General features: G+C 31.5%; 3 protein-coding genes and 1 pseudogene across 4 annotated transcripts; all 4 read left to right on the forward strand.

The window, feature by feature from the left end:
- Positions 1-1150: 1150 nt before the first annotated feature.
- LOC107933717 (E3 ubiquitin-protein ligase HOS1) lies at positions 1151-5936 on the forward strand. 2 transcript variants are annotated; one of them, XM_041105069.1, is made up of 10 exons: positions 1151-1441; positions 1712-2102; positions 2237-2371; positions 2460-2635; positions 2712-3113; positions 3205-3363; positions 3465-3944; positions 4170-4316; positions 4471-5201; positions 5328-5936. In XM_041105069.1, the coding sequence occupies exons 1-10, from the start codon at positions 1331-1333 to the stop codon at positions 5488-5490; spliced, it is 2895 nt and encodes a 964-aa protein (XP_040961003.1). In that variant the 5' UTR covers positions 1151-1330; the 3' UTR covers positions 5491-5936. The 2 variants fall into 2 exon arrangements, with proteins under 2 accessions (XP_040961003.1, XP_040961010.1); XM_041105076.1 differs by lacking the exon at positions 1712-2102 and having other exon boundaries at positions 1307-1441; positions 2204-2371.
- Positions 5937-8438: 2502 nt separating this feature from the next.
- LOC121223514 (transcription factor MYBS3) lies at positions 8439-10401 on the forward strand. Its single transcript, XM_041105093.1, has 3 exons — positions 8439-8878; positions 9322-9530; positions 9704-10401. The coding sequence occupies exons 1-3, from the start codon at positions 8605-8607 to the stop codon at positions 10214-10216; spliced, it is 996 nt and encodes a 331-aa protein (XP_040961027.1). The 5' UTR covers positions 8439-8604; the 3' UTR covers positions 10217-10401.
- A 630-nt stretch (positions 10402-11031) lies between these two features.
- Positions 11032-13896, forward strand: LOC121223510 (O-fucosyltransferase 30-like; annotated as a pseudogene).
- A 3919-nt stretch (positions 13897-17815) lies between these two features.
- On the forward strand, positions 17816-18655 carry LOC107932343 (ethylene-responsive transcription factor ERF038). Its single transcript, XM_016864312.2, has one exon. It carries the CDS (start codon positions 17873-17875, stop codon positions 18560-18562), a length of 690 nt encoding a protein of 229 aa, XP_016719801.2. The 5' UTR covers positions 17816-17872; the 3' UTR covers positions 18563-18655.
- Positions 18656-21068: the final 2413 nt, after the last annotated feature.

Here is a 21068-nt window from a genome sequence, read left to right on the forward strand (position 1 = left end):
TGTGTAAGACCATAGTTGAACTATAGCATCGAAAAAAAACGAAGTACTCAATTCCGTAAGATGTTCACTAATTTGAAGAAGTTTGGTAAGTATTACATGGAATTATGTGACATAAGGAAATACAAGTTGATGAGACATGAGCATAAAACTTGGTTGATGGATGAATTCATTTGTGATTATATATTTCTACGCCTTGAGTGTATTATCCGTATGAATTGGTACTCCGAATGAGTTAATGAGAAAACTTCTAGTATGAAATAATCTGAGTTCGAAATGAAATATCATGAAAACGTACTTGAAATACATTGGTATGTATTGTATATGCTATTTGAATTCATAAATGTGGAAAGCAAATGTATGTGGAAATATAAGATGATGATATTTGTAAATGGAATTTATTGGTGAATACGTACATCAAAATTTATATGATAAATTTTAGTGAACATTGAAATTGGGCTCAATAAGTGATTTGGCAATTTAAATCGTAATTGGTAGGAAGAGTTAATGAATTGCATATTTATGAATTGTTACACGTATTTTTCTGAAATACGAGGAAGTGATGGTAATTGATACATGAAATATGAAACTATGATATATATAAAAACATGGAATATGTTTGATAAATGCGTTCATTCATAATTATAGAATTATGTACCTCATGTGTGCTATTTGCATAAAGATGATATTTCAAATACTTTAGTGAATAAAGCTTAAATATGAAATAGTATGAAATCGAAACAAATTGTTATGAAAATGTATTTAAATTATCTGTAAGTGTTTCGTGCTTCTCGGTAATGCCTCGTACTGTATTCCGGCGACAGATACGGGTAGGGGGTGTTACAGAAACTTATCTAAAATATAAAAAAAGTTGTAAAGTTGAAACTTCAAATAGTGATCTAACACTTTTTATTAATCACAATATATTCATAAAAAAGCAAAAATTATTCTTAAAAATATCATTTTCAACCCATCACTCTATCATAATTAGAAAGTGTGCTTTTAAGAAAAATCTATTCGATATGAATAATTACCATAATTCAAATTAATCAATAACATTAAAAAGAAAATTAAAAGATCAAATTTTACTAAATTAAAATATTTAGATCAAATTTTAAATTTAAACACAATACAGGGACCAAAATAAAAGTTCGACCATTCTAAAATCAAAGAAAACTTTTACTTTTCCTAGTTTTTAATTTTCCGCTCGTTTAGCCCTAAGCCCCCCGTCGAACGCTCACAGACTCAAACTTCACTCACATTTTTTCAAAATCACCTCTTCAATTTTCCCAGGAAAATCCTCATAAAAACTGGGAAAAAAGAATAAGGAAAAATGGAGAAACATGAAATCAACGGTCCGGTTCATCCTTCGAGCTCCGGCAGTAACGGCCGTACCGTTAGATCACCAGCTCATCAAACCAACTTCAATAGCCGTGCCGTTCAGGTTCCAACTCCAAAAGCCCTTGCTCCTTCATTTTCTTCGGCTTTTAGTTTCTTTTTCATATTATTTTTAATTTTTGTACTCTCATTGTTGCTATTATAAGGAATTAAGAACACATTTGCTTACATAGAATTGATTAGTTTATTATTAAGTTAACATTTTTGTTGTAAATAATAGTGTTTTAGGTTAAATTAAGTGTAGGTGAATTTTGAATAAATTATTGTATAGCTTTAGAATGGGCTGGGAAATTATAATGTCTAGTTTAAATTTCAGGAAGCTTTAGAACACTTGGCATCTGTTGACCTTAGTGAGTTATTCAATGAGGCGAAAACCGAATACTGTCGAGCAACTAGAGACTTAAGACGATGTGGGCGTTATGTGAAGTACGTGTTGAACTCTTGTGGACATGCCTCGTTATGTGCCGAGTGTTGTCAAAGATGTGATCTTTGTCCAATTTGTAGAATCCCATTGACGAGTGGTAACAATAGACTTCGCCTACGCCTGTACGATGAATGCATAGACGGTGGCCTCTTTTCTAGAAGATACGGTGATATTTTTCAAAATAAAGAAGATAGAGATGATCAAACGAATGCTGATGTTCAACGTCTTTATTCTTTTTTTGATGTCGCCTTGGAGAATAACTTGGTTTCTTTGGTTTGTCATTGTATCCTTTTACTTGTCTAGATTTAGTCTTTTAGGGCATATTGATTTGTTTATATTTTTATAAAACACGTGCCGAATACTGATGTTGTGCTTGTTTGGTAGAACTCCGTGTTTACCTTAACGGAAAAACAACAGATGTTACAGATATATGCATGGATGAAACTGCTGTTTCCAGTGATGCCATCACTGCTTTGCTACTGGATGAGAAGGTTGTCAAGGATTGGGTCAAGCGGAAGTTTAAAAATATTACAACAGAACTTCAACAGATATGTATCCTTAAATAGTTCGTGGAATTCTTTGATAACTATGATTTTTGTTTATACCATGTGCGTTGGGTGTTCCCTAACTGTATAATCAGATTGTCTCAAGGTAGGAGAAATGGAAAAGAGTTTAGGTTTGCTTCACAAATATTCAGCATATCTGGCTAGCTTATCCAGTATTCTTGAAGTTTTGGAATCATCTTTCAAGGGTCGTCCTTTGGCACAGCTCCATGTCTTGCATCACCTTCAAGAGAGTATATTGAAGACGAAGCAGGTTTGATTCAATTAAGAAGATATTTAACCATATATTAGCATCTTTTTAAGAGCAACAACTGTTATAAAATTTTCAGCATCTTGAGATCATAATGTGGTGTATAAGGCACCAATTCTTGGAACATGTGAGGTCTCGTCATGCTAATTTCACATCCTGGCATAATCTTGTCCGTGAAAGAAAATCGGCTGCAACTGCACGTGCATGGCCTGATGTAGTAGATCGCTCAGCCGACTCCACTAGACAGGATGGCTCTCTATTCATTGAAGATGCACTAGCAAACCTTGACATCGAACAAGCATATGATCAGGAGCTTGGAGAAGAGTCATATTTTGCATTTTTACTGAAGGACAGTGCCTCCTTTTCTCGGTCTAAAATAGAGGGATTGATAGGGTGTTACCCATTTGAAAGTCTCCAGGCTGCTGTGGACATCCTCTTTCTACGTGGTAGTTCTGATTCGGTGGTTGCAAAGCAAGCAATTGTATCCTTCTCTTTTTGATGTGGTTTGCTTCTATTGATTGGACATGCTTTCAGTTGCGCAAATTCCTTTGATTTTCTTAATTGAGATGCAGTTTGTATATTACTTGTTTGATCGGCATTGGAGTAGGCCTGAAGAAGAATGGAGAGATATTGTGGATGACTTTGCTACCTCCTTTGGTATAAACAGGCATTCATTACTCGAATCATTCATTTTCTGTCTTTTGGACAATCACACAGATGAGGCTTTACAGGTATAATAGTACAGAACTACTTTTTGTCCTTAAGGCTATACTCTCACACTTTTATTATAATTTCACATGCTGACTATTTTTAGCTAAATCGTATTTCTTAGGAATCTTTTCAACTTCTTCCCGAGATATCTGGCCCAACAACTCATCCTAAGATTGCACGGGTTCTGTTAGAACGGCAGAATCCGGAGGCTGCTTACATGGTGTTACGCTGGTCTGGTCGTGATGATGGATCACAGTTGGTTTCGCTTAGTGAGGCTGTGACTGTTGTTTGGGTGAAAGTGGAATGTAGGCTTTTGACTGAAGCATTCACATATCAGCGGATGCTCTGTACTAAAGTCCGGGAAAAGAATTTCAAGTATGGTCCAAGTGAGGATGGCCAATGCAGGTCCTGGATGGACTGGACAGAAATATTGGTCTCTGAATTATTCTGTTTATGTATTCGGAGGAACTTGGTAGATCGAATAATAGAGTTGCCATGGAATTCTGATGAGGAGAAATATATTCATAAATGCCTGTTAGATTGTGCAAGTGATGATCCTTCATCTGCTAATGGAAGTCTCCTTGTTGTATTCTATCTTCAGGTAACTGACATACATACAGCATGCAATCGCGTAACATTTAGATTAGGGCTCTATGGGGTAAAATGGATGCTGATTGCTGTAAATTGTTGATTTCTTGGCCTACGCTTATGCCTTGCATTTTCATTGTGATTCACATATTTTAACCATTAGATGCTCTATAATGCTCATTTTTAGATGGTCCAAGGATCCAAAAGCTTATATGCTCATTCTCTGTTACTAATACAGCGCTATCGATATGTTGAGGCATATCAAGTCAGTCTTAAACTTTGGACCTTAGAAGAAGACTTCATTTCAACTCATTCTGTTAATGAAGAATTTCTAGAAGTTTTATCCAGAATGGAATCTTGTCGTCAAAGGAGAAAAGCATTGGTTGTAAGTACTTTAAACTTTGCTTTGGGGGGGGGGTTATGGTTCAACTGAATAAAATGAACTTTTTTCTTTTCTGTGCTTGGCGAAGTTTGTAGGTCACTGCTAGTAAGTAGTGTTTTATAATGAATCCACTAATTTGCTTACCTTTCTTCGATAGGATAAAGGTATAGAATTGCTACCAGAAGTCTTGCAGCAGCAAGTAAAGACCGGAATGTTGCCTGATATAGTGGTTACTTTTGGTCAAGAGAATGAAATGCCAGCAAGATCCGGCCTTCCCGAGTTGCAAGAACCAGAACCAGCCCCTTTGTTGGTTCCTTCCACTTCTGATTTTATTCTTCTACGACCAGATCTTTTGACTACTCCTTCAAGGCCAGCAGTTTCCGAAATTCCTAAAATATTTGGGGGGTATGTTAACGATTCTCATGTTGGCGCTGGTAACCACAGGTCTTTATCAATTCTCCATGGGAGATTATTTGCAGGTCCAGAAACCGTATCAAATTTTGAAGTTTGCAAAAGCTTCAACTTTGAAGACATCTCAAGTCCTGGAATCCATCGTGTAAGTCCCACATATGCTACACCGTTGAAAGGAATCAGTCAGAGTTCATCAAGAGAGCTCCCGATCAGACATTTACGAGAAAAACAATCTGATAAAATCATTTCAGAGGGAGAGCAAAACGGGTTTGTTAACCAGGTTCACAATACAAGTCCTCCGTATTCCCGAAGAGTGACAGCTAATCCTGTATCCATGCCTAGCAGTAACTATAGTTTAAAAGGTTCTGCAAATAGCTTACGTTCAAATATTTCCGGTAAGAGGGGTCAATCAAATAGAGATGACAGCTATTGGACTGTGCCTCCTAACGAAGACTTAACGGATATCATCAGTTGGAGGTAAAGATTATGATTTCATCAACCATTCTCTTTCCTTTAGTCTCATATATCAATAAAAGCCACAGATGGGGAAGGATTTTGGTATATCATCTTGTCACACTGTTTCCTATTTTTGCATATTTGTAGTCATGAACAAAGGCCTTTCGAGGACAGATACATAAACGAGGGACTGAGATGGAGATCCGATGAAACAAGTGACGAGGAAGAGCAAAATCCAGGTGGAACCATAAAAGTTGGCAGTCCAACCCCCAAGAAAGGACATAGAAGAAGGAGATTCGCCATAAGATAAATTCATGTCTTCTCCATGATGATCGAAACCATGAGAATGAACCAGCCTGAACCCTGAAGTGGGACTCAAACCCGTACCTATGGATCAGTTTGACTGCTTTCATTTGGGTAAAAAAAGGTACAACTCGTCTTATACTGGTCTAAGATTCACATTAATGGCAGATTCAGAGACAGGAAGTGGGTTGTCAATACCCAATGCTTTGTCTTCCATGATGAGATTTATTTTTATAATTGAAGGGACCAATTAATCAAATCGTCAAGGATCCCCATCATTTTTGTATCTTTTTTGCTTCTTTTCTAAGTGAGCTCAAGGCCATATTGATAGTTCCTAGTTTTTCGAGCTGTAATAATCAAGCTTTTTTTTTTTTTGTAAGTTGAGTTAGAGAGAGAAAAAAAATGTATCAGTTAATTAAATCAATGTTTAAGTGCGATTTTGTTATTGTTTCAGTTTGCATGTTTTAGCTTTTTCACATTTTTTATTTTTTAGATTTTAAAATTAAAGTTGAAATATTAAATGTAATTATTTATTTTGAGATAAATTTCAAATTTATATATGAGCTTTGAGTTTGTGCAATTATACACTTAAAATTCTAATTATAGTTTAAATGTATATTTAAAATTTTAATTGTAATTTAATTATACACATTTAAAGAAACAAATACATTAATTTATTTTTATATTGGATAAATATAATTATTTATATATGTAATATATAAATATAAAATAATGTTATATCAATAAATATGTTAATAATTTACGAGAATTAGAGCAAATCAAAGTTTACTATATAATTGCACATTAAATCATAGTTCATGTATAATTTTGAAATTTATCCCTATTTGAGTTGTATTTTTAAATTTAAAAAATAAATGACTAAATATCTTGAAATAAAAATAGTGATTAAATTCTTAATATACGAAGATTACAAGGATTTATAGTATATTTTAGTCTATATATAATCTAAAGTAAAATCTTTATAACCTAGAAAGTGTCTAATTATGCTTTAGAGTTGTTTTAGAATTTTGAAATTTTAGTTTTTTATTTTTGATGTAAAATTTAAATTCAAATGAATCCAATTGATAATATAGTTAATTGATTTATGTAAAAATTTGAATGTGTTATCAACTGAATATTAAATTTTAAATTAGATTTCTGATTATTAAAATGCCACAGTTAAATTTTAACATGGATTATTTTAATTTTTAATTTCTCAGAGTTAAACATTTGGGGATTAAATTTTAAAATTTAAAAAAGTAGAGGGATTTGTAAACAAAATTAGACCCCAAAAAAATCATCACAAAAACGGTAAAAGGATAACACGTTTATCATTTTGTCATTTGATATCCAAAATAATGAACTTAGTTGTCGGACCTGAATCACATTAATTAATTCGATTTCAAAAAACCGTAGCCGTCCATTGAACTATGGGCCCACAAAAATATATAGGTAGTAATGATCTTGTTTCGTTGTGGCCCACAAATAAAACAATAAAAGGTGAAGATATTTGATAGGTCCCTCTGTTATACGGACTGAATCAAATTAATCATTCTATTATTAAATACATTATTGTAATCTTTATAATAAAAATAAATAAGATTAAATTTTAATAGAGTTAATATTTCCTGTCTAAAATTAGCATGAATTTTCCATCCAAACGCAAAAGTTAGGATTTAGCTGCCTTTGGTTTTTACATTTGGAAGCGAAAATTATCAAAATACCTTTATTCATATAACTATTTAGAAGTATATAAAAATTAGATTAAATTGTATTTTATGTATCATTATATTAAATTATTTATATATTTCATGTATCATTATATTAAATTATTTAAATATCATATAATTTAACTAATTTTAACTTTCTACTATCATGTCTAAAAGACGTTTTACAATCAACCACAATTTTTGACAATAACGAAAAACACTAAAAATTAACAAAGCACATAGTTTCACAGCACTTTTCTGCTGCTCTTTTCAAAATTTAGGTTTAATTAATAATACTATTAAAAAATTTTCCATTAAATTCATTGATGTAGCATTTTGAAATATCACTTGTTAGTTATGTAATGGAAAATTGATGTTGTAACAAATCTAAATTTAACATAACAACTTTAATTATATCAAAAATTAGATTTGTATTTTTAAATCTCAAAAGTAAATGGACTGAGTTGATAAAAATACCTCTCTAGTCCCTTTCAATTTTGATATTGAGAAAATGGGTCCCTTTCAAAAAAATTGGAGCAATTTAATCCCTATCAATTTCAAAAGTGAGAAATCAAGGAAAATTCTCTCGACGTTAATGTTTTCTGTCAATTTTATGTAATTTTGAATGGTATAACAACAAGTTTAAGTCTCAAATTTTAGACATTCTATCAATGTGGTCTTGATTTAACAAAATTAGCTTGCAACATTTGTGTAATCTTGTAAAGTTGAAGCTAAATTTGTTGAATTTTTTTAGAATCAAAACCAATTTGAAAAAAATGCAAACATTAAGGGCTAAATTTGTTATTATACCAATCAAAATTGTGTACAATTGATGATCACAATGGTTAATTGTCCTTGGTTGCTCACTTTCAAAATTAGCAGGGAATAAATTGCTTTAATTTTTTATGGGGACCAATTCACTCAATTTCTAAATTGAGAGGGGTTGGATAGGCATTTTTACCAACTAAATTCTTTAAAATAGAAGTAAAAGGACTAAATTTCAAATATATGGAAAATACATAGAGTTGAAGCGGATTTTAACCAAAAGAAGAAATATTAGAAACGGAAATGGACTCATGTCAAAGTCAACCCCCATGCAAAAAACACAAGATTTTGTCGAATCCAAATTTGACCATATCAACGGCTACAAATCCAAGATGGTCCCTACCATCAAACACCTGTAAACACCAGATCAATAAATTTCATTACAGCAATAAATATAAATTAGATATTGTCCCCCCCCCCCGGTCTCTCTCTCTCTGCTATTAAAAAAGGCCACAAGAAGCAGTCATATAAAGGGTTTTTTTTTTCTTTAACAAAGGGCGTAACCCGTATACGATTCGGATCCAGGTTCTAGAAGTTCCGATTTACATCTATCACTTCACTTTTTTTGCCGTTTGATCTGATCCAAGATGACTCGTCGCTGCTCGCATTGTAGCCACAACGGGCATAACGCTCGGACATGCCCGAACCGAGGGGTTAAGCTGTTCGGAGTCCGGTTAACTGAAGGGTTGATCCGGAAGAGTGCCAGTATGGGGAATTTAAGTCAATATTCCGGGTTGAATTCTGGGATGTATAATGGGAATGGGTCGGGTGAACCCGGTTATGGTCCGGATCATGCAGACGGTTATGCTTCTGAGGATTTTGTACCCGGGTCGTCGTCTTCCAATCGTGAAAGGAAAAGAGGTCTCTTCTTTTTCTTTTTTCTTTTTTCGAAGAATTAATTTGATTTTTTTTCAAAATTTTATTTGCTTTGGCTTAGAATTTTTACTTTTTTTTTTGGGTAAAGTGCATTGATCTCTTAGTTTCATATTGTTTCATATGTTAATGATATTGATCCAAAGCTTTGGTTATATGTGCTATACTGTGAAATTTATTGGTTTATCAAGTTCGAATCTTGAAGATGATATTGTTAGGAGTAGCAATCAATTTTTATGATCCTTGAAGCTGACAAGGAGAATATCTATTCTAAACAAAAAAATTGGATTAAAGTTTGTGACAGGTTGATTATAATGAACACTTGACACTAGAAGTCTAGGCACAGTCAATAATGGTGGAAACTAGTACATGGTAATATTGATGTCTTGTTGATTGCTTTAATGAATTTGTCTAAGCAACGGTGTTTGCAGGTGTTCCTTGGACGGAAGAAGAGCATCGGATGTTTCTACTTGGATTGCAGAAGCTTGGAAAAGGTGATTGGCGTGGAATATCGCGCAATTATGTTATTTCGAGGACTCCTACTCAAGTAGCTAGCCATGCTCAGAAATATTTCATCCGACAATCGAATGTTTCTAGGAGAAAAAGACGATCCAGCCTCTTTGATATTGTAGCTGATGAAGTTAGTGCCCTTCTCTCTATAAAATGCTTGCTTTGGTTGTTATATCTAAAAGCTTTGATTTATATTTGTATGGTATTTGTAGATAATAGGTTCATACCAATTTGCTTTCAATTTGTTTTGTGTGGTTGCATTTGATTCGTGTTTGATGCTGTCTAAGGATCATTTTCTTGCAGTCGAGCGACATTCCGATGGTATCACATGATTCATTCTCAGAAAACCCTGCGGAAGCGGAAACACAGAGCAACGACCATTTGCCTATTCCTCCTGCATTGGACGAAGAAGACGAAACAATGGATACCGACAAATCAAATGATGGTGAGAACATTCACATTCCTCCGAAACCAGAGACCTCACAACAACCTCATTACCCGGCACTATATCCTGCGTACTTCCCACCATTTTTTCCGTTCTCACTTACGTATTGGATGGGTTACAAGACCGAACCAACCAAGGAAAACACACATGAAGTGGTTAAGCCAATGGCTGTACATTCTAAGATCCCGATCAATGTTGATGAACTGGTCGGCATGTCTAAATTGAGTTTGGGAGAATCAATTGGTGGTAATGGCCCTTCTTCCGTTTCGTTAAAACTTGACGGTTCGTCGAGGCAATCTGCATTCCATGCCAATCCTGTTCCGGGTAATTCGAGAATGAATTCGAGTGGGAGCCCAATCCATGCAATTTAAGACACTATAGCTCAGTGTTTTTATGAGCAGTACAGGTTAATATGCTGTCTGTGGTTATTTTTGTGGATCAAGTGAATAAGCATGTTTCTTTTCTTACAAACTTAATTCAATGGTTAGGGTTTAGGCGATATAGCATATTGTTAGAAATTCATTTGAACCTCTTTTAAACAAGCTTGTTTTACATATTTGCTTATTATTAATTATGTTTTGGTGATTTAATTTTAAAAAAATTATAAAATTATCATTAAATTGTTTAAAAATTTTCATTTATAATATAAAAATTAAATCTATATTAATATATAATACTGCTATAATGTAAACATTAAAAAATATTAACATAATTATATATAAAATTTCAATAAATAAAAATATATTAAATTATTACATATTAAATTAAAAGCATATAAATACACTTAATATGAGTTTGGATTTAGACTTAGTCATAGGTCGGGTTGGGTTTAGAATGGGTATTGTCAAAATTTTAGTTCTGTTTGCTAGGTTTAGGCTTAGCCAAATTCGAAAATGGGCTTAAAATTTTGTCTAAGTTTAACTCGGATAAAAATGTTAAAATTCGAACTTGACCCGTTTGAATTTTTTATATAAAAGAATTTAAAATATAATAAATAAAAATATTAGAAACATTTAAATAAATGTTTACTAACAAATTAAAAATAAATTAAAAAATATTTATACTAAAATAATATTAAAATATGTGTAATTTAACAAACATAAAAAAAATTTTATTTAAGACTCGATTTATTTTCTAAAGGAGCTTTATATTTTTAATGAAATTTATTTTTCGAGTTTATGTTTTTATAAAAAAAAAAAAAAAAACTATCTAACTTTTCAAGCCGACCGAGCGAACGAAAAGTTGTAGCTTGGATTAGTCATTTGGGTGCAATACAAAATTTAAGATTGTATATTAGCCTTAAAAAGAACATCAAACTACTAAAAGACCCTGAACCAGCAGGCAGCACCATAGACACCAACAAAACCGAACAAGAAACATGTTTAATCTCAACAAAACAATCCCCACTCCAAAACTATGGAGCAAAAAGAAATCCCAACAACGCAGATCTCCATTCTTTTTCCTCTCACTTTCCTCCTTTCCCTCCTCTTCCTCTTCTTCCTTACTTTCACTTCTATCCCCAAATCCCTTTTCTCATCATCCTCTTCAAAAATCACGGCCCTTTCCCTTCAATCCCCACATTGCGAAATTCGAATCTCAGGGGAAAAATTCTTATGGTACGCCCCCCATAGTGGGTTCAGTAACCAGCTTTCTGAGTTCAAGAATGCACTTCTAATGGCTGGGATTTTGAACCGTACTTTGATTATCCCTCCTATTCTTTCTCACCATGCAATTGCACTCGGTAGCTGCCCTAAGTTTAGGGTTCAAAGCCCTAAAGAGATCCGTGTTTCGGTTTGGGATCATGTTATTGAGCTCATTACAAGTGGGAGGTAACTGGGTATTGCTCAATTTCCCTGTTTATACATCTATTGAATTCTGGGTTTTAGTTAAATTTTGTTGTTGAGCTATATGTATAGGTCAATTCTGAGCAGAAATTTCATAGTAATCTTAAGATTTGGGACTTGGAGCTTTAAATTTCCTTTGATTTTCAATTTTTGTACTTGGAAGTAACTGAATGATTTTAGATTTGGAACTTTGGGATCATGTTATTGAGCTCATTTGAAGTGAGAGATAACTGGGTATTGCTCAGTTTTATTGTTCATATACCCATTTTTAGCTAATTCCTCCATTGAATTTTTCAACTTTTTTTATGTTTGAATCTAGGGTTTTAGTTTTTTTTTTCACCTTTTATTGGTTGTGTTCCATTTTTTAGGGGTTAAATTTTATTGGTAATCTTTAAGATTTGGTACTTTGGAGTTTTAATTTCCCTGTCATTTTCTATATAATTTATGTACATGGAGGAAAGTGCGGTGGAGATTAAGGAGGGTTCACCCTGCTAAGGCTGAGAGCCGTATTGTGTGAGTGGTGGAAAATGTTGAAGGAGAGGGAAAGCTTGAGAGAGGTGTGAGGAAGGAATGTAGGGCAAGAAACGGACTAACATTCCCTTCCTTGAGGTGAGAGAGCAGTTCGAGGAACAAGTGTCTCTTTCTAATTGGTTAATTGGTCTTTTGTAATATCTTTGTCGGGTGAACAACTTAATGTCACCTAGGTAACAGCGTATGTGGATGACAAGTGATGGTTGTCTTGTTGGAGTCGTCTAGTTGTCGGGAATGGTTGACTTGCGTGTTCTTTAGGTCTTGGTGAAACAATGCTTATGGCAGCGGCGGCATGACTAAGGGAGCTAAATACGTTGAGTCAGGGGGTCGTGATGTTCTAATGGGGTCACTAGATGGCGAAGTTCCCGTGTGTAACATAACTAAATGATTCATGCTTCTTTTCCTCCCCTAGAAAACAAAGTTTAGGTCTTTCTTTTTTTTTTGTTAGCAGTAACTAAACTAATCCAGTAACACTTAATAGAAGATCTTGCTTCTGTTTTGATTGCGCTTGTATTTGTTCTTGCAGGTATGTTTCTATGGCTGATATCATTGATATATCTTCGGTACTGTCGTCTTCACATGTTCGAGCCATAGATTTCCGGGTTTTTGTGTCCTCGTGGTGTGGTTTGGACTTGGATTTGGCTTGCTGCAAAGAATCAAACACACAACCGACATATTTGGTTGATAGCCTAAAGCAATGTGGCTCATTGCTATCAGGGGTCGATGGTAATATAGATCGATGTCTATTTGCCGTAGATGATGATTGTAGAACAACAGTTTGGACGTACGGGAATGACGAAGCGGATGGAGCGTTGGATTCATTCCAACCCGATGAACAACTCAAGAAGAAAAAGAAGATTTCGTATGTTAGAAGACGTAGAGGCGTGTATAAGACACTTGGCCCTGGCAGCAAAGCTGATTCAGCCACTGTTCTAGCATTTGGAACCCTTTTTACAGCCCCATATAAAGGTTCTGAGCTCTACATCGATATCCAAAAAGCACCGAGAGATTCAAAGATACAATCTTTAATAAAAAAGATCGAATTCCTTCCGTTTGTCCCCGAAATTATATCCGCGGGAAAACAGTTTGCGGTTCAGACCGTAAAGGCTCCCTTTCTCTGTGCACAACTTAGATTGCTAGATGGTCAGTTCAAGAACCATTGGGAAGCTACATTTTCGGGTTTGAAACAAAAACTAGATTCGTTAAGCCAGACGGGTTCTCGACCGATTCATGTTTTCGTGATGACCGATCTCCCTCAAGGCAATTGGACCTGGCTAAGGATTCAACCAATTTTAAGCTCTATTTTATGAACGAAGAAGATTCATTGGTGACGGAAACGGCAAAGAAACTAGCACTTGCCAGACATGGCCTAAGGTTTGGGTCCAGTCTTGGCGGTATCGAGTCTACCGACACGGTGGCTAAGTTGCAGAAGCATTGTGCTCCTCATATATTACCTGATATACTTCTATTTATAGAAGAAACAATTTGCAGCTGTGGTTCACTTGGTTTTTTTGGAACTGCTGGTTCAACAATAGCCGATAATATTGAGATTATGAGAAAATTTGGTTCATGTTCAAATCAACGAGAGGATCACAAAATGATGTAATTTTTATGAATTTATTATTTATCCCAAAATTTTTTATTTACTTCAAATATATATTCAGTTTATTCTTTTATTAGGATATTATTTTTTAGATAAATATTGAGTTTATTTTTTTCAATTTGATTATTCTTAATTTTTACAATTGTTTAAATTTATTAATTATTATTATTTTTAAATAATATGTGAAAATAACAAGTTAATATGATATTATATAACTTAAAATTTTAAAATAATATAATTTAATAAGTGTAACAAATACCATTTTTAAAAATTAAAATTTCAAGAATCAAAATAATTTTTTATTTATTTATTTTTGTCAAGGGGTAAATCAAAATTATTATTATTTTGTTGTCATCATAAATTCATTTAGTTATTAGTGGGTGACGATAATATTTCTTGCATCATTGGACAGAAACCTAATAATCTCGTCTTGTTTCCAGATTTTCTTGTTAACCAAACATGATTTTATGAATACTATATTGAATCATTATAATTTGCCTTTTACTAAACATGAACAAAACGTCAAAAACTATTGAACAAAATAGAAGAACAAAACGTTAAGAAACTGTCAAATCTTCTACTATTTAACCATAATTCCTCTTCTAGAACATATGAACATAGTCAATTGAATTAGATATTTATAAAACTTATTTTTTTTTTTTGATAATAGATGGCGTATATTCAGATATTAGTGAATATTCGATATATATCTCATAAATTCAAAATAAATGAATATATCAATCTTCGGATTTTAATTATCCGAAGTAAATTTGATTTGAATATTTATTATTTGAATTTGTTTTATTTTTATAGATAAGTGATTCGGATTTAGACATAGATATAATTGTTTTTACTTTTTACTTTTTAAATTCGGATATTTAGGAATAATCTATTTAATTTGGATTTAGATAATAATATTCAGATTAATTAGGATAATAAATGAATTTGGATTTAAAGCTTATTTATAAAAATATTAAAAAAAAAATAGTCCAACCCACTTCTACCTCTACTTCATTTAAAGATGATATGATTTCACAAGGTCTTTGCGAAAAATTATTTTTTAGCCCTTTATTAAATGATAAAATTAAAAATTATTATATAGTAAAAATTACACTTTAACCTCTCATAATGAAAAGCTTTTTATATAATTTTTTTAAAAGTAGTGAAATCATAAGTGAACACGAAATAAAATTATACTTTAATCTCACAAAAAAAATATCATTCAATTATGTCCCTCTGAAAGAATTTCTAGATTTGTCCCTATTCACAAGTCCAATATAAACTCTCGTTAAGACTATAATCTATGAAATCATATCAACTTTAATAAGCCGAAAATTTATTTTATATAAAATTTGACATGTTATGTTCATGTGTAACATTATTACAATTTACATATACCCTTCATTTTAGAATAACATAGCCTCATTTTACTTAAACTGTTTGCATTTTTCTCATATTTAAAATTTAGTCCTTAACTCTATTGATTTTATAATTGAAGTCCAATTAATAACACCATAAATTTTTTTATTAAATTAGATTATGTACCATTTTTTAAAATTTTAAAAAACTTGGTCATTTGGCTAATATTACATGCATAGAAAGCAGAGAAACAAATAAAAGTGTTGAATCAAGAATTGTAAGGTTCTTCAACACTATTTTAAAGAAGCGTATTAAAAGTCGGTACTTTTTTTTCCTTATACGACTTCCATACGTGAGCAAATTTCTTTAAAATATCATTTCGACTTCAATTATTAAATCAAAATAATAAGATAAACTAAATTCTTAAAATTAAAAGTAAAGGGATTAAATTAAAAAAAAAGGAAATGTGAGCATTATTATAAAAAAATTATACAAATGATTCAGATATTGCTTAAATTCCTTTAATTAGTTGAGATTTGGAGGGTAATTGCTATGTTTTTTTTTTAATGCAAATTTCTACTGCATTTTTAATGCCAATTTGATGTTCTAAACCAACTGCCATGAAACATTATTTTTAAAAAAAAAATTAAAGTAATGATGTAACATAATCTTAAAATACCATCCTATTATCTTTTAATGATGTTGAAAAAGGGACTAAATTATTTGACGAAATCAATTGGAGGATTAATATAGACAAATCAGGGATCAAATTAGAACATTATCAAAATTAAAAAAGTAAATATTGCTTTAACCCTTATTTTGTTGGCTTGGACATCGAATATGACGTTGAAAAGGGGGGAAAGAAAATAAAATTGTTCAAGCAATAGACATATAGACAGAGGTTCCAATCCGTAAATTGGCCGTACAACTATCCTTTTTAACACTATACATACAATGGAATTTTAGGGGGAAATGTTTTCTTGATTGAATCGAAAATTATTGGTCTGACTAATAGTACATAATCGAAAAGAAATTAAATCACAATAAAATGATAAAAAAATAATGGTGTCGATTGAATCTTGGTTTAATTAATATAAGTATTATTGTCAATACAGGAGGATGTGGGTTCAAGTGTGCTAAAAAAACATTATCATCTTATTTATGAGTTAAGTAAAGGCTATAGGTAATTTATATTTATTTAATTATTGTTAAATCAATTGAATCGAAAATTGATGATTTAACCGATTCAACCACTATTCCATTTCCTACAACATCATAAAAGGTCTTAACAAAATTAAGCATGCATATATATATATGGGAAAGCAATTTTCAATTTTAACTTAAAAAGTACCCCATTTAATTTTTTGGTTTAGTCGATTAATTCAGTCAATTATCGCTTTTTTGAATCTCAAAATTGAACTGACCGAAAAAACAAACTTGTTTTATATTATTTTTAAATTATTTAAAATATATTTATATTTTATAATAGATAGATAACTATATAAACCTAATCTAATAACCCTAAACTCAACCCAGTAACTCAAGATCAGTTAATTAAAAATATCGATTGAACCGATCGAATCAAAGTCAATTTAATCGATTTTCTCGACTAAAATTGATCGGATCAATTTTCTCATTATTATCTAAATAAATCCAAAAAGGAAAAGGGTTTCATGTGAAATGCATGTTGTATTTTACAAAACTTTAGGCTAAAAAGTTTTCCACATTATTGGCCCACAAATTAATTCCTCAGCTAAAAAACCAATAGTTTAAGAACAAAATGTGTAAATATGAAATTAGAAAAATCTTTAACCTTTCAAGTAAATCCTCTTTAATGAGACGTAAGAAGAAGCCGACAAAAGAACGCCAAGAGCAAAAGATAAAGCCAAACCTTCACATTATTCAAAATCAACTTCTGTAATAATAAAAGGTCTAATTTTGGTTTTAGTCCCTATACTATTTTGAAATTTGAGATTTCATCATTTTACTTTACTTTAATATAACTTGATGTTTTATTTTTATAATGTTATTATTAGCTCCAAATTAATGACACCAGCAATTGTTGTTGATCAAGTGATGATGTGGGTTTTTTTTTAAATAACAATTTTAAATATTTAATTGTAATGTAAATTTATTATCAGTTGAATATAGTTTATTAGATTTTCACGTGATTTTGATTGCGTAAAATTAATTAACAACTAGCAATTTTTTCTGCTTGAACCTACTAATAACACAATAAAAGTAAACTCACCAAAATATGCATAATTAAAGTAAAGGGATTAAATATCGAACTCTAACATTATAAATGAATTTAAACCATAATTAGATCGTAACAAAAATAACCAAAATTTACATTTTCTTTTGCGACAAGGTAACTTTTTTCAATTTGGTCTTTATGATGACATGGCACTCTGAGATTATAATAAAAATATCATATTTTTATGTGATGATGTGGTACAATATCAAAGTGTTACATCATTATAGAGACCAAAACTGAAAAAGTTGCAAAATTCAGGGACCAAATTAGAAAAAGTTGTCAAATATAGGGACTTAGATGCTGGTTTATTCCTTTTCTTTTTCTTCTTTTATTTTTTTCTAGTTTGGCCCAGTGCCTTGAATACACTTTATAATCTGTCAAAAAAGGAATTTATATAAGAAGCTAATTTGCTAAGCTCCTTCTTCTCCAACCGATGCCCTCTTTCACATTTTTCTCCCAAAAAGAATTAATATCCGCCATGGAAGTACCACTCCAAGCTGAGCATGAGCTTGAACTCGAAACCCAATCATCTTCTTCATCATCATCATCCCCTTTAGTTATTAAATCAAACAAAATTCAAAAACTGACTCAAAAAACAAACGAAAACAAGAGGAAGTTCAACAATGGCGACGAACTTGAACGGGAACATCCCACATACAGAGGTGTAAGAATGCGTCAATGGGGGAAATGGGTATCTGAAATCCGTGAACCAAGGAAAAAATCAAGGATTTGGTTAGGCACGTTCCCCACGGCGGAAATGGCGGCTCGAGCTCACGACGTGGCGGCGCTTGCCATTAAAGGCAAATCGGCTTACTTGAATTTCCCAGATATAGCTCATGAGCTTCCTCGGCCGGTAAGTTCATCGCCTAAGGATATTCAAGCTGCTGCTGCTAAAGCTGCTGCTTTGAGTTACGATCAAATGGCGCCGCGGTCTCCTTCGTGTACGGCGTCTTCGACGGTATCTCATGATAGTACAAGTTCGTCGTCGAATGATAAGGATGATGCTTTCATTGATCTTCCAGATTTGTTGATGGATATGAATCATCAAATGTATGAGTTTTGGGGTGTTGATATTAATGGTTTTTTGGGGTCTGAAGAGCCTCGCCTTTGGGAATATTGCTAATTTGGTCCATCAACAATATCATCATGTTGTAATATTTTTCCATTAATTTACAGGTTTTATTTAAAATCCAATAGTTCTTTCTTTCTTTCTAAATGATAGTTGGTCAAATTTTGATCTCTTTACTATACTAATTTTTTATTTAGCCCCTGTACTTTTATGAGGTTATTAGTTAGTCCAATTTGTTAGGCTAAGGTGGATTTTTCTTCTTAAAAACACCATTCCAACACGCACAAAACTAAGAGAGAAGCCAGAAATGAATAAAAAATTTGGGGGGCCACAATGCAAATTTACATTTATACTAACTTATGATTTCCTAAAAGTTAAAGGGACTACATAATAAATTTTCCATTTGCCCTCTCCCTCCCCCTTGCACAAAACAATTCACGTCTGTATGATGAGTTAGAAGAGGGTGTTTTTAAGAAGAAAAAAAAAACTATGTTAGTATATAAACTAAATGGTAAACTAATGAATTATAAAAATAAAGGATCAAATTGTGTTTAAAATGAAAATATAAGGATTAAATCATAAATTTAAATATAATAGACAGATAAAGATCATAAGTTGACCGTTGTAGTGATAGGAATATTGATTATATTTAATGTTTTAATTAATATAATATGGAATTATTCTTTAAAGAAAAAAGTAGTAGAATAGCTTTAGAAAAAGTTTCAAAATAAAGGAAATCAATTTAGATCATATAAAATTTTTATTGGTGAAGGTTTAATAAAAGGTATTCCAACCTTTACGTGTTTATCGTTTTAGATGTGGTCTGGAATCGAATTATGCTAATCGTATTTATTATTTGAACTTTACCCTATTCTTATAATTCACTAAAAAAATCTAATAAAAGGTATTGATGATATATTTCTTAAACTACTTTTTCACTTTTCAAGTATTTAAGTTGAAAAATATCAAGTGTTAAAATTCATAACCTCCAAATTATCATATCAACAATCAATGATACCAATTGAACTAATATCGATTTGTATTTTTACACGGTTTGACATATTGCAAGTTTTGAATTCTTTTTCTTTTATTATTTTTAATAGGGATGAATATATATATTATTTTGGTGCAGTTATACACATATTGGATTAGTATAATTATTTATGTATGTAATATATCAACGTAAAATTGTGCAAATTCGATAATATTGTTAGTGATTTGTGAAAATTGAATTAAATCAAAATTTTATATATAAAATCACAGAAAATCAAAATTTATGCATAACATTGCACATTGAATCAAAATTCGTGTATAATTTTGATATTTATCCGCTTTTAATAATCTAAGTACTTTAATGTAAAAAAGAAATCAAACAAGGGTATAAAAAAGGGAATCAAATGACACATTAGATGGTCTAAGCTTCTTTATTCCCATCCTCCAACCCATATATATATATTTTTTAATATTATTGTTATTATTAAATTATAGACTTGTACAAGTCATGGTTTTAACATGGAATTGAACTCAACTTACTAAATTTCATAAAAAGGGTCCAATTTCTTTCCGGTCCTTGTACTCTTCAAACTTTTGAAATTTAATCATTTTGTTTTTATTTACTTTGTTAAATTTGAATTTGTTTTATAAATTGGATTTTAATTTTTTTTTAAATAAGATAGTATACATTTAAATTTAACGGAAATCCATCAATAAAAATATCAATTGAACTTTAATTTTCAAATTATACAAATAGAGAGACGTGAATTTTTTAAAATAAAAAGCAAAAATGCTAAAATTAAAAAAATGTGAAAGAGTCCAAGGACCGGGACACAATTAAACCTCATATAGAATTATGAGACAGCATCAAATGGTTCTATCATGTGCTGATCTTTTGATTATTTTTTTAAAAAATACCCAATCCCATTCATTTTCTTAAGATAAAAATATATTAAAATAAATTAAAGCTGATGGTCCATATGAAAAAAAAGAAGAAAAAAAAAGGATGATTTGGGACATGTTTCCTTCTTCACTTGATAAAGAAATCAATGGACAAGATTTGGAATATCTATTTATAGATTTTAAAAATTTACCAATTATTCCAACATAAATTCTTGGTTTTCGGTTGAGTATTAGCTAAATTGACAATGGACATTATCGTTAATATAAAAGGATATGGGTTCGAGTATGTTGAAACACGATTAGGTTGAACCTTATTTTAGTGGACAAATTCTCTTAATGTTATTTTTTTTGTTATCCATAAAATTCGAACTAAAGACTTTGACAGGTGTTGAGCTTCTGACCACTCAACCTAATAGAAGTTTATATAAATTTTTATTTTTAAAAAAGAAATAAAATAAAATTTATTCTCTAAATCGATTTTTTTTTCAATTTTGGTTCTTAAACTCTTTTTGAGCCCTTTTTTTAAATTTTGATCAATGTGATGACATAACACTCTAATATTTATATTATATCATCACTTAAAAATTTTAGACGATAATATAGTACAATATCAAAATGTCACATTATCATAGTGACCCAAATTGGTAAAAGTTACCAACTTAAG

This window comes from Gossypium hirsutum, chromosome A03 (genome assembly GCF_007990345.1).
Source record: "Gossypium hirsutum isolate 1008001.06 chromosome A03, Gossypium_hirsutum_v2.1, whole genome shotgun sequence".
Taxonomy (NCBI): domain Eukaryota; kingdom Viridiplantae; phylum Streptophyta; class Magnoliopsida; order Malvales; family Malvaceae; genus Gossypium; species Gossypium hirsutum.

Coding starts and splice junctions, on each gene's coding strand:
- LOC107933717 (XM_041105069.1), top strand. CDS start 1,331: ATGGAGAAACATGAAATCAACGGTCCGGTTCATCCTTCGAGCTCCGGC. Junction 2,372..2,459: donor AACAGAACTTCAACAGATAT/GTATCCTTAAAT, acceptor CTGTATAATCAG/ATTGTCTCAAGGTAGGAGAA. Junction 3,364..3,464: donor ACACAGATGAGGCTTTACAG/GTATAATAGTAC, acceptor CGTATTTCTTAG/GAATCTTTTCAACTTCTTCC.
- LOC121223514 (XM_041105093.1), top strand. CDS start 8,605: ATGACTCGTCGCTGCTCGCATTGTAGCCACAACGGGCATAACGCTCGG. Junction 8,879..9,321: donor CAATCGTGAAAGGAAAAGAG/GTCTCTTCTTTT, acceptor CGGTGTTTGCAG/GTGTTCCTTGGACGGAAGAA. Junction 9,531..9,703: donor TTGATATTGTAGCTGATGAA/GTTAGTGCCCTT, acceptor ATTTTCTTGCAG/TCGAGCGACATTCCGATGGT.
- LOC107932343 (XM_016864312.2), top strand. CDS start 17,873: ATGCCCTCTTTCACATTTTTCTCCCAAAAAGAATTAATATCCGCCATG.